This window comes from Leiobunum rupestre, chromosome 11, assembly GCF_980474605.1.
Source record: "Leiobunum rupestre chromosome 11, qqLeiRupe1.1.hap1, whole genome shotgun sequence".
Taxonomy (NCBI): Eukaryota; Metazoa; Arthropoda; class Arachnida; order Opiliones; family Sclerosomatidae; genus Leiobunum; species Leiobunum rupestre.
In genome coordinates, this window is record NC_143394.1 from 47,955,300 (window position 1) to 47,967,756 (window position 12,457).

Sequence of the window (12,457 nt, forward strand, 5' to 3'; positions counted from 1 at the left end):
ATGAAGTTTGTTCAGTTGCATTCTGTTCCGAAACGGGAAAACAACGAAGCATCCCTTTCGCCTTTCTCGTTAGAATTTCGACTACAATAAAAAATAGGTTGCCCCTTGGCTCAGCCCGTGTTTCCCCGCAACACAAGGGTGTATTACACTTTTGTGGAATACAGTATTCCGGTACGAATGAACGGGTAAAATGAGCCATTATTATTTGTATAATTTAACATGTTGAATAACAAAAACAAACTTTCTGGTTCAAATTTAATGTTTGTTTTGTTTATTCAACATGTTAAATTATAGAACTATTAATGACTCATATAAACTATTTGATAATTTCGGTTATCGATATACTACTCGAAATTTTTTTTCATTCGATTAATCGTTTTCACAGATTATCTTACCGAATAAAAAAAACTATATCGATTATCCGAGCTATTTTAACATCTGAAGCCTGTTTTCCGAGTTCCGACTGAGAAAAGCGGGTAAAGGTTGTGAGCAGAGAGGTAACGAAGGAGCCTATCTAAATTAACGTCAGACATTTTTTGGAAACAAGTGGGCAGGCACTTTTGCGCCGAAAGCCGCTTGATTGGGGGGGGGGGGGGGGGGGGGGGGTAGGGAGCCGCGTTCTTTGAGGGAGAGAAGCCATGCGCTTTGAGGGACTGAAGCCGCCGGCTTTGTCTGTTTTTAGTTTCAGTTTGAATTTCTCCTTTCTCTCCCGGTCTCACAGACAAACGACAGAAACAGATCATTTTATCAATGTAATTTAAATTTATAGTGTATACTTTATGTCAGAAGAACAGTCAGCTGATAATTCAAATACACCTGGTGAAAATGAAAGCGATATTGAAAAAAGTGCCACTGTCAAAGCTATAAGGGCGAAACTACATCAAAGAATAAACTAAGTCCCATTTGGGCCTATTTTGATGACATTGGAAATAATTCATCCCACTGCCAAAGATGTGGTAAATATAGCTAGAAATTTTGGAAGCACAAGTGCAATGTTCAATCACCTGAAACCTAAACACACGGATATTTTTAGGCAACTTCAAGAAAAGGTAGAACAATACAAACACGCAAAGAAAAGGAAAATGGAAGCTCCAACAAAACTATTCTCCCAAACTATCGAACAGCGTTGCCAACCTGATTGAATAGAATTATCGTACCAACACCTGAAAATTATCGTATTTCAGTTCTATTTATCGTACGCTTCAAAAATATCTAGAGGTCTGACTAGCGAGTAGAAAAGGGGGGCGAAATTAAAAAAGGGAGTGGTTCTTCTCTCTCTTTAGACAGAGGAATAGAGAATCACCTGCAGCGTTCAGTAACGGCGCTAAGGGTGGGCTGAAGTGGGCCTTAGCCCCCCTGCATTTCTGAGTGGGGCCACATATTTATAATTAAGAGGCCACATATTTCAATTTATGAATTTTCTTTATCTCTAGAAATTTGTTTTATTGCCAAAAAACGTTTTTCTGGAATTTTTTTTTGAAAATCAATTCGTTTATTCAAGAAGATAGTAGACCATAAACAGATAGATTCGGGAGGAAGGGAGCAGAAATTGAGAGATAGTTGAATGGACAATAGAAAGAAAAGAAAGGGGGTTTAGGGAAATACCCCGGGAATGCACGTGTCCCCTCTAGGTCGGATACAAGGTCAGTGTGTCAGAATTTATAGCCCGGTGTACCTAATAACAGAGACCATACCACCGGAGGCCTATCATCATAGTGCCCTACGCCAGCGTCCACCTAGCCCGGACAGGTGACAAATCCAGCATGGGTAGCAGTACCCTACTACTGATGGTCGCACCTTTGACGCAAGCCACTCAACCCAGCAGAAGGTGCAGCAATGGGTGGACCAATCCCCACTTCGCTCACAGCAGTGGGAGTAAGAGTGGATGCTGTAGCAACTCCAGCCGACACCCTACCTACGTAGGTAAAGAGTCAAACCCTTTGGAGAGAGCTCCTAAAGGGGAACGACGAGCACACAGCAGATCAAGTAACCCGGCACAGCTGGCACCGAAGATCCCAGTTTTACTCCAAAAGGCCGGGAAACAGGACCACCGTGCCCGCATATGGAGGCATGCCGCCCCACAGCAGGCTACCCAATCCGCCGAGGCGGCCAGTTTGCACGGACCCTCTCCGTTAGCATGATCCCAAGCTCAGTATCCAGCCCAAACCTGACCAAAGTCGGAGGTGAAGATAGGACCATTTGATCAGAGCTAACATCTCCCAATGCGCCACCGCCCTTATGGGTTACAAGAGCCGGACCCCGACTCCCGGTAAAGCCACCAGTTCTTGCACACTCTTACCCATTTAGGGCACGGATACAAGGTCAGTAGGGGGTCCAGTAAACGCAACGAGAGCCGCAACAATAAAACGACCTTACTCTTCTGGCTTCCTAGAAAATTTATAAGGGGTCACTAAAGTTGTAAGTGACACAAAATACTTAGCCCACGGAGCCCACTTGTGGAAAACCCTAAGAGCCGCTACTGGCAGCGTTGCCATATACGTACTATGATTATGGTACAAATACCATTTTGCATAATATTATAAATGGTACTATTTTTTGAGAGTGTACTGTAATTTAGCGTCAAAACTGGTATTTTTCAACAACGTACATAACAAAAACTCATTCCTACTGAATTATTCTCACAATTGTCAATATCGTACGTTGTAATATTGTACATCCTACTGAATTATCGTACAATTGCCAATATCGTACGTTGTAATATCGCACATCCTACTGAATTATCGTACAATTGCCGATATCGTACGTTGTGATATCGTACATCGTACGGAAGGTGAAATTATCGTACAAAACGATAATTATCGTACAGGTTGGCAACGCTGCTATCGAAGTAGCATTTGACAAAAATAAGCTCTTACCACCTGACCATCCCAAATCAAAATCATTGACCAAAGCTTAATTTAGGAGAAATGGAGGACTTACAGCCTTATAGTGTCATCGAAGACAAAGGTTTCCTGAAAAGTTTGAAAGTGGCAGAACCCAGATACCAACCATCCACGACAACTCTATCACGTTCAATAATACCAAAAATTGATCAAGAAAAGAAAAATTACATAATTTCGGAAATCCATTGTGCCATAGACAGCCAAATTCCTTTCATTAGCATAACAGTTGACTTTGGAGTTGAAAATCAACCCAATCCTACATGTCTATGACGTGTCATTATTTGACAAATGACTTTCTTCCAAAGCATTATACGCTTTGCTGTGTTCCATTTTACGACAGCCATACAGCTGAAAACATTACATATGCCCTCGAAAAGAAAATTGCGGAATTTCAAATAAGAGGACGTTTGCCAATATATATCGTGACAGACAATGCCCGCAACATGGAAGCTGCTATCCGGCGGTCTGTTTGGAACCACCAGCCTTGCTTTGCCCACGCTTCAGTTGGCAATTTATGAGGCAAAAAAAACTGATGGAGTCAATGCCCTTTTGAAAAGGTGTCGCGAAATTGTTGGTCATGGCAACAGGAAGACGGAGGTACGATTTCCACCAACAGAAGCTAGGCCTTCCAAAACACAGCCTTAGGCAAGATTGGAACGACTAATCGAACAAAGGCAGGCTGTCTCTGCAGCATTGAGTGAAGGTGACAAAATTGACAATCTCTCAATATCTGAATGGCGACTAGCACAAATGTTTGTGAAAATACTGTCTCCTGTTGAAGAGGCAACGAGGCAGTTAAGTGCTACTTCTTATCCAACATTGTCAATGATTTTTCCAGTGATCCATGGAATTTTAAAGTCTTTGGATGCTGTTATGCCTCTGAACGAGACTATAACTAGAAACTTGGTGAAAGCAGTGAAAAATCGGTTCGTTAATTACAGAACCAATGAAAATTACATTCTTGCGATGATATGCGATCCTAGATTTATCACTGTTTGGCTTGACGATTCAGAGAAGAAAAATTCAAATCGTTTGTTGAAAGTAGCTATAGCAGACATAGCTATTGCAAATGTTGAAGGACAAGGTACTTCTGGCGTCTCTTTGGAAGAAACTTGGGAAGAATCTGAAAGCTTTACGTCAAATGAAAGCAACTGTACCAGTACGTCTCTTTGGGCAGATTACTCTATGAAAGTAAAACAAAGTGATAGAGGCAATAAAGGAGATTCCGAAGAAGTGAATTCTTATTTAGAACTATCAGTGGATACCAATTGTGATGTTTACCAATGGTGGCATAAAAAGAAAAGTATTTATCCAAAAATTTCAATTCTTGCTCAAAGGTTTTTGACAATTCCTGCATCCTCAATTGCCTCAGAAAGGTTATTTTCAACTTCGGGAAACATCACAGCTAATCGAAGATATAACTTACTACTCAAACACTGCTAACAGTTAGCATTCTTGCATGAAAATGCAGCTATTAATGTACCTGCTCAAAATAATAAATAATCAAAAGGTACCATTGTTTAAAAAATTAAAATAAAGTTCCTATACCTATAGTACATCAAAAATATTGAAAGGTACCATTATCATTTATTTTTTTAATAGAAGTTCCTATTTAACCGCATTCATATTTTTGTAAAACTACAAAAAATAAAGTGATGTGTTTAAAGACACTTTTGATTGGTTTCTTTGAATAAATTAAAAATAGCAAACGGGGTAAGTTAGCATTTAGAAATATTCGTGAAATTTTAAAAATTAACATGATCTTGTTTCAAAAACTAAGGCTTTACCAATTAACCGATTTTCTTTTTTAGTAAAAACAATTAATCGATTTGTATTTGGGAAAAAAAAGGTTAATCGATTTGGTAAACCGAAATTTATCTAAATTGAAACCGATAACCGTTATCAAAGTTTCCATTAACCGATAACCGAACCGAACTATAATTTGAAATTTAACTGCTATTCGATATCCGAATCGGTACCAAAAAACATTATCCACACATCCCAACCAGAAAGGCTTCGCTTTAAATGATTGTTTCCTAGCTGTACTTGATTTATGAATCGGTCTATGAACAAGAAGGTTCATTAAAGTAAAAGAGTATTCTTTGCCAGTCCCAAAGAGAAGCAGAATGATTTGGGTAATTCTACCAAGATGAAAGGAATTATGAAATGCAGGAGATCTAGCCATTGACATGCGTCATTCTCACCACTATGCAGGTACTAGAAGAGTCATAAACCAGGACCTTTTTATCATTAAAGCAAGTGGCGTTTCCTGTCTAGTTGCATTCACTCGCACTAGATGTCTTTAGCGTCATAATAAAAATCAGTTGAGGAAGCATCAAAATCTAGCTTAAAGGGTGTGGCAAATTGGGAGCTTCTCGCGTTGATTGGCTTAATTAACTTATTAAACAAGTGGTTTCGGAAAGCCAATAGATGGCAGACAACTCTCCTTTTGCTTTAAGTCGCGGAAGCATTTTTGAAAACTTTTTCCTTTTTCCTAAATAAAAAAAATAATTTTAACAAATGTGCTAAATAATTAAGATGAAATGATTTAGGCCTGTCAGTTTGGTTGTCAAATGCAGTCCACTATTGGGCAAGATAGTGGAAAACTAACGGTTTTGGCTGATGTACTCAATTAACACAAATCCATTCATTGAAAAACATTTATTTGACACTCCACATTGTAACACCATAAAGGAGGTTTTTTCGATTTAATTGCATTTAGGTAATTTATTATTTCGGGAAACATTTATTGTCGCAACAGAGTTTACAACAGCTCTGTCCCCTTCTGCAGCCTCTGTTAGTTTTGGTATCGCACACTTGAGGTGGATTTGGGGGGCAGTTCAAAGGGGTTATGCATTTCACTAGCGGACATCGCTGAGGTACAGCGACTGATGACACTTTAAATAAAAAAAGAAACCAAATTCAGACGTTAGGTTTATAAGTGATAAAGGTTCTGGCGTCGTCTGTAATTGCAGAAGTTGTAAAAATTTAACTGACCTTTTCCGCTTCCCAAGAGAAATAACGCTGCTCCAATGAAGAATATTGCAGTTGAACTGTTCATTCTGCTTACTGAATGAATAATGTTAACGCTCGTTTAACACACTCGGTATAAATCGCGGCACATTTAGCCAAAACCTTTTATGACAAATGAAGGTTCTTGCAATGGGAATTCAATGACGCCGGGGTTAAGCTTTGTGAAGCCTGGAAATTGTCGGCTTATGTCTAAACCATGTACGAGAGTCAAACTGAAAAATATCCTTTATTAATAATATATATATATATATATATATATATATATATATATATATATATATATATATATATATATATATATATATATATATATATATATATATTTACCAAATATTACAAAGCATGGCAACTATACTTTCTCTAGAAGAGATAATATAAAAGATTTGACTGGTTAGGTCGGAGTCCATAACCAAGAGAGCGAGTCCCGTGTCCCGACGTCCCTTATATAGTGGGCCCCTCGGATGACGCTACCGGTCTCCAACCTAATTGGCTGGAGAAGAAAGCCCGCCAAGAAGTATTTGCAGACTCACTGTGGTGCAAGAGTAAGCGTCACCGGTAACTTTACCCCGCTCTTAACCCTTCGGGTCAGAGGTCGCCACTTTCGGAGAAGTCCAAAGGTGGACGATGCGAGCGAGGATGAGTCATCCCTACCTTCCCAAGCAGCGTTGGCCCAAAACAACGAGATAACTCTCTGAAGTAAAGGGAAAGGCTGTAAGGGGACAAAGCCTACATTTGCGGATGCAAATGCGGGCTTTACAGCTTTCGCAATAAAGTAGCTATATGATCCGATGCGCTATTGCTCAAACATTACCGTAAAAACTTGTTTCGCAGAATGGTTAACATTTCTTTATCATTTTATCGAAGCCCCAGAATTGCTTTTGTTAAATGTGCATTAAATAAACTTGCATTTCCTGATTATATATTTTTATTTTTTTATGAAATGAAATTTATTATATAGATGGGAGTATAATTTATTTTTTTTCGTCTCAATTACATTTTATTAATTTCGGCTGTAATCCGGCATACATCTAGTTTTGCCGCAACAGAATCGGCAGCAGACTTGTCCTTCTTCGCAACCCTCGTTCGTGTCCATTTCGCAGAGTTTAGGCAGGGACTCTTGGGGGCAGTTCGGGGGCCAAATGCAGTCCACTATTGGGCATGAGAGCGGATGACGAGTGGCTTCGGCTATACGAAATAACACAAACACAACACTTTGAAAAATCGTTTTCGAAAATTGTGGTCACGTTTCGGGTGCCTCCTGCCCTACCTAAAACACTTGATTCTGCAGCCATACCCTCAAATTCAAATCAAATGCCCGTGTAGAAAGAGGGGGGAGTGGAAAAAATCCACTGGTCCTGACAGGTATGCTTTTTAAGCGCCCGATACGATACCAGTCTTATACCCTTACCCCTCACCAGCACCTTAAAGGGGCTCCAAAGTTCGGTGGCAAGAAAAAAGAAAATTGAGCATGCTTTCTCCCCCCCCCCCACCCCTCACTCGGCCTTGGCAGAGGCGGGCAGAGTCAACCGTAAATTTCGCACTTTACTGACTTTACACACATTTTGCCACCGAACTTTGGAGCCCCTTTAACAGAGGGCCCACGACGACATAATTTACGGCGGCGCGGCGTTCGAAATGGCTCTGAATGGCCCTGTCTGTGAAGATATTGCATTTTTTCTACTTACGGATTTGGAATGGGATAAGGTATCGTTAAGAGAACTTTAGATTTTAAAACTCTATAAAGAAAAGTAAAAATCCCTAATAGAACAATTTTAATTACCTTCATTCGTTCCCAACACCAGAACGAGAGCAACTCCGAAACAGAGAGCGACGATAGAGTTCATGTTGCTAATTGATTCCTTCGATTGGATTTGTACACGGGACTAATTAAAACGAGCCACAACGCTTTTATATAAATAATAGGGCGTGGGAAATCCGCCCCGACAAGGCGTTAGTAGGGAGATTATTATTTTTAACGAGATAAACAGCTGTTTGTAGATTCCTCTCGCATATAGCCATAGTTATCTTGATTATAAAGGCGACCTTGAATTATTTCATTTCATCTCTTATAAGGGAAATGCCAGACATCTCTTTACTTTTGTACGTATTGCGAAACATCTGGTAATTTTCAAAAACGTTTTCCCCGTATTTATGAAATATCCACGAACTTCAGATACTTTCCTTACCTTTAAATTTCAACCTAATACCTTTTTAAATTTATTTAATATTATGTTTTATAAATCTAAAATATACGCAACTTTTATAAGTTTATAAAAAATTTATTCGAAAAACATTTTGTAATAATATTATAAACAACAAATGTATGCCATAATTATATTATACAACAAAATTCAAAAAGGAGTTTTGATTTTCCAATGTTGCTATTTTCCTTATATATTTCTACCAACATTTTGTTTCGCCGCAACAACCAGATACGCAACAAGCCTTTGTCTTCGGGCAAGGATAATGCGTCTTTGTGTTGCACATTTTGGGGTAAGGTTTATCCGTGCAATTCATCGGGAAAAAGCAATCGATTATCGGACATGGTGGTCTTTCCGATTCCGCTTTGAATAAATATAAATATAGTAACCGTATTAAATTTCAGGAATTAATAACGTACCTTCAACAGCTATTAAAACCAGAAACAAAGTAACTCCAAAATAGAATACAACGTGAGTGTTCATGCCGGTTACTTTCAGCTCTGTTTGGAATAATCTCGAAAGCTGTTTATATATTTGACAATTAAGTGACAGCTTTCGGGAAAAACCGTTTGACAACTCGGTTTTTTTGCGTTATATTGCCGAAAACCCAAAAAATACTTGGCATCATGACGGATGTTGACTTGTTTCAGGCTTTTGACTAGTTGACATTTACCGCGTGTCAAGATAGATGAAACTGTACGTAAAGATATGTATCCCCGTATAATTTTTGTCCATGTTATTTTAATTATCCTTTGACCTATTCGTTGTACATAAAAGCCAAAGGTTAAGACTTCATAGCAAACATACTACTCACAAGGATGTGTTTTTCTCCGACAGTGCCGGATTAAGATCCTTGGGGGCCTCTAGGCACTAGACTATCGGGGGCCCCTTAATACATGTAGAGGACTCAAGGGCGAGACTTTGCCCCATGGGTTTTTTCTGTTGAACCTTTTTGTGGTGTAAAAGAGTGACGCAATTACTTTAAATGTGTGCTATATCAGTTACGCAAAGCTTTTACCCCTACTAACGTTTTAGTTATAACTCGTTCATTTATCGGATCGTTTTACGTAAGACCATGAATATATTGTTGTATATACCACCGAGCCCACGTTCCCAGTAGCGGGGGGGGGGGGGAGGACACGCAATTAAACAAAATGAGCCAAAAAATTACAACTATAAGTTTCGTTGAGGGGCGTGTGCCCCCTATACTCTTAATACCCCAAGGGTTTCTCTATTTTAGTAAGCAAAACCTAACTTTTCAGTTTTTCTTCGCCTAAAGTGGAGCACTTAATTACATACGTCCCTCATTGCTACAATAAAGTGACAACGTAACTAGAACAAAAAAAATGTCATAGTCCCCCTTAAAGCTAACAAAAGCTACCCAACTTTGCACACTTTTGACTGAAGTTGCACGGATCACCAAGCTTGCACGCTACCGATCAATTTTCCACACATATGGTATATTTGCGTGTCAATTTTGAAGGGTACTGCCCAAAATTGTACTATGTCTTTCCCTCGGTCTTTCCAAAGTTGCACCTTATTGAACAAGACGCAGATTTTAAAATTACCTGCCAAGTTTGTATCCTTACAAAAATCTGCATTTCAAGTTTGCTCACTACTGGCCAAAGATTGCACGCTTTTGAATAAAACTGCGCATATCATAAAATTAATTTGAGTATAAATTTGGGGTTTTGGCCGAAGAAGCTTTACTATTTTTGGAAGTCGTTTTGTTATTTTTAAACATTATCTTATTGAACACTCAATAACAAAAGTGTTGAAATAATATCAAATCACAAAGCACAAGTGACAATAATACTTACCACGAGCACTGGGCTTATGTCTACATTGAGCATCGTATTATAGTTCTATATGATCGCCAATTCCAAACGCCGAACATAAAAAATTTTCTGTATAGTTCACACCAATTCGAAAGTATTGTAATATTTGGACGAACTTTGCTAATAGATATCATTTGTTTTCTAAAGCTAATTTTGGCGTTTAAAATATAGAGCTGGCTTATTTTCTACTCAATCTTAATATTGTATAATCTAGGTCGGGTTTTTGTTCAACGTTAGGATATGTTCACTCTTTTAATTTAAGTTAGTAGGTTTTCTTTTCATAATTAGCCAGTTTAACTTCACATTTGTTTAGGTGTCTGTTCTTAGTTGATCAGGTTTTTGGTTAAAATTGTTCAGGCTATTTTTAAATTTGCTAAGGTTTTTGTTCATAGTAGATCACTTTTCCGTTCAAGTTGGCCGGTTTAATGTTTGAAGCGGGCACCTTTTTGACCAAAGTTGGTCTGTATAATGTGCAAAGTTGAACATTTAAATTGCTGTGCAAATTAGCTCATGTTAATAACTGTGCATAATAGGTCGAAAATCTGTGTCCACCCTTCGCACATGATTTTGCTCAAAGTTATACAGTTTTGTCCATCAATGTGGGCCATGATTATCCAATTTATGGGCTAATATAATTCGACTATTCAAATTTGTTTAATGCAGTGCAACTGGCGTTAATTTTCATCCCAAAGACGTTGTTTATTAATTTATTTTTAACAATAGAGCTATTACCCAAGGCACCACCTTCGACCACATAAGCAATGTTGCTTGTGTTGTAACGCTCATTTTTAAAAGTGTTATTTAAAGATTAGTGTTATTTAAAACTTATTGCATTTAAAATATTTCCTAGTTAGATTAGTGTTATTTAAAACTTATGACATTTAGTTTTTAAGTCCCTTTTATATTTTTCAATTTCTTACGGGTGTCCAAGTCGTAAAAAGGTATCATTAGTATTTTCTTGTAAAATGTATTATTGTTGTCCGTGTATTGCATCGTCTCCCCTCTACATGTGGCTCTCCCCTAACCAGCGTTCGGTGCTAGAAACCGTTTGGACACCCATACTCTCGTTGTATATTTACCTATATCATACCCCTAGACATTCTTGAACCCGGTTACTTAACGTTAAGGTTGTTTTTCACGAGATTCCTTCTACTTTGCTAACGCTAGGGAAACCAATAGACACGTTTAATCGTCCTCCAGAAATTAGCGTTGCATTCTGGGGGCCCAGCCGGGATCTTTAAAAAGGGTTTCCCAATTCTAGAAGGTTTCCGTGAGGAGTTTTTGGTTTTGAAAATTTGATTTTTTTTTTTCGGTTTTGAAAATTTGGGTTTATGAGCCGTCTTGATAGTGATTCTGTTTGTGAGGCTTTTTTCTGTGTAGACTGTATCCCTAGTTTTGGGTAAATTCCATAGTTGTAGTTCCTGTATTAGAACATTTCAAACCCTAGAACGCCAAGAGAGGTATAACAAATTTTCCCACTTAAGAGAGAATAGTTCTCTCGCTCCTACTCTCCCAATGGCAGGTACCCCCAAACCAAATACTGCCGAGGGTCACTTGTTAACTGCTTTGGTTAACAAATTACAGGCGCTCAAAGCTAACCTGCCAAATAAATAGCAGTAGACCCAGACAAAGTAAAATCTATTAAAGAGTACCCCCCTCCCAGAAATGTAAATCAAGTTCGGAGATTTCTGGGATTGGCTACGTATTATCGAAAATTCATCCCTAGTTTCGAGAAAATGGCGGAGCCAGTCACGCGGCTATTGCATAAGGATAGGATTCATAGGTGGGCGTGGGAAGTTGATCAGGAGCTGGGCTTCAATCTGCTGAAAACTGCTTTATCGACGACCCCTATCCTAATGACCCCGAAGTATGATTTTCCATTTTCGGTTAGGACGGACGCGTCCGACGTCGGAATAGGAGGTGTTTTAAGTCAAAATATCGACGGAAAAGAAGGGGTAATTCAATACTTAAGTCGCGCCCTTAGCACGGGTGAGCGTAAATATTCTACCACCGAAAGGGAATGCCTAGCGATAGTTAACACCTCACGAGGACGTTCGGTCTTGGGGAGGGAGGAGTGTAACGCTCATTTTTAAAAGTGTTATTTAAAGATTAGTGTTATTTAAAACTTATTGCATTTAAAATATTTCCTAGTTAGATTAGTGTTATTTAAAACTTATGACATTTAGTTTTTAAGTCCCTTTTATATTTTTCAATTTCTTACGGGTGTCCAAGTCGTAAAAAGGTATCATTAGTATTTTCTTGTAAAATGTATTATTGTTGTCCGTGTATTGCATCGTCTCCCCTCTACATGTGGCTCTCCCCTAACCAGCGTTCGGTGCTAGGAAAGCGCGCACATCTTGACTCATCCATTGTGCGCTATAACCCCTCTCTCTCTCTCTATTGTTGAATACTCGGCGTCGTATCGTAAATGACTTAGAGATGCGCGCTCTCTATTGTACGGCGTTCGGACGTCAATAGTAAA

At 38.7% G+C, this 12,457-nt stretch overlaps 1 protein-coding gene and 2 long non-coding RNA genes across 3 annotated transcripts; all 3 read right to left on the bottom strand.

The window, feature by feature from the left end:
- Nucleotides 1-5,582: 5,582 nt before the first annotated feature.
- Nucleotides 5,583-6,702, bottom strand: LOC149923096 (uncharacterized). Its single transcript, XM_090163936.1, has 4 exons — nucleotides 6,264-6,702; nucleotides 6,039-6,148; nucleotides 5,901-5,972; nucleotides 5,583-5,800 (listed from the first exon to the last, which is right to left on the bottom strand). The coding sequence occupies exons 1-4, from the start codon at nucleotides 6,341-6,343 to the stop codon at nucleotides 5,634-5,636; spliced, it is 429 nt and encodes a 142-aa protein (XP_090020062.1). The 5' UTR covers nucleotides 6,344-6,702; the 3' UTR covers nucleotides 5,583-5,633.
- A 180-nt stretch (nucleotides 6,703-6,882) lies between these two features.
- LOC149923097 (uncharacterized) lies at nucleotides 6,883-7,831 on the bottom strand. The gene is made up of 2 exons (XR_016477273.1): nucleotides 7,717-7,831; nucleotides 6,883-7,121 (listed from the first exon to the last, which is right to left on the bottom strand). It is a non-coding gene; the product is annotated as an uncharacterized LOC149923097 (long non-coding RNA).
- Nucleotides 7,832-8,295: 464 nt separating this feature from the next.
- On the bottom strand, nucleotides 8,296-8,838 carry LOC149923098 (uncharacterized). Its single transcript, XR_016477423.1, has 2 exons — nucleotides 8,557-8,838; nucleotides 8,296-8,500 (listed from the first exon to the last, which is right to left on the bottom strand). It is a non-coding gene; the product is annotated as an uncharacterized LOC149923098 (long non-coding RNA).
- Between the last annotated feature and the right edge of the window lie 3,619 nt (nucleotides 8,839-12,457).

Bases quoted from the DNA above. Each gene is read 5' to 3' on its own strand.
- LOC149923096 (XM_090163936.1), bottom strand. From the start codon at position 6,343: ATGGACTCCGACCTAACCAGTCAAATCTTTTATATTATCTCTTCTAGA. The intron at 5,973-6,038 runs GTTTTGGCTAAA...TTATTCATTCAG, and splicing joins ACCTTCATTTGTCATAAAAG to TAAGCAGAATGAACAGTTCA. The intron at 5,801-5,900 runs GTCAGTTAAATT...TTTTATTTAAAG, and splicing joins TCTCTTGGGAAGCGGAAAAG to TGTCATCAGTCGCTGTACCT.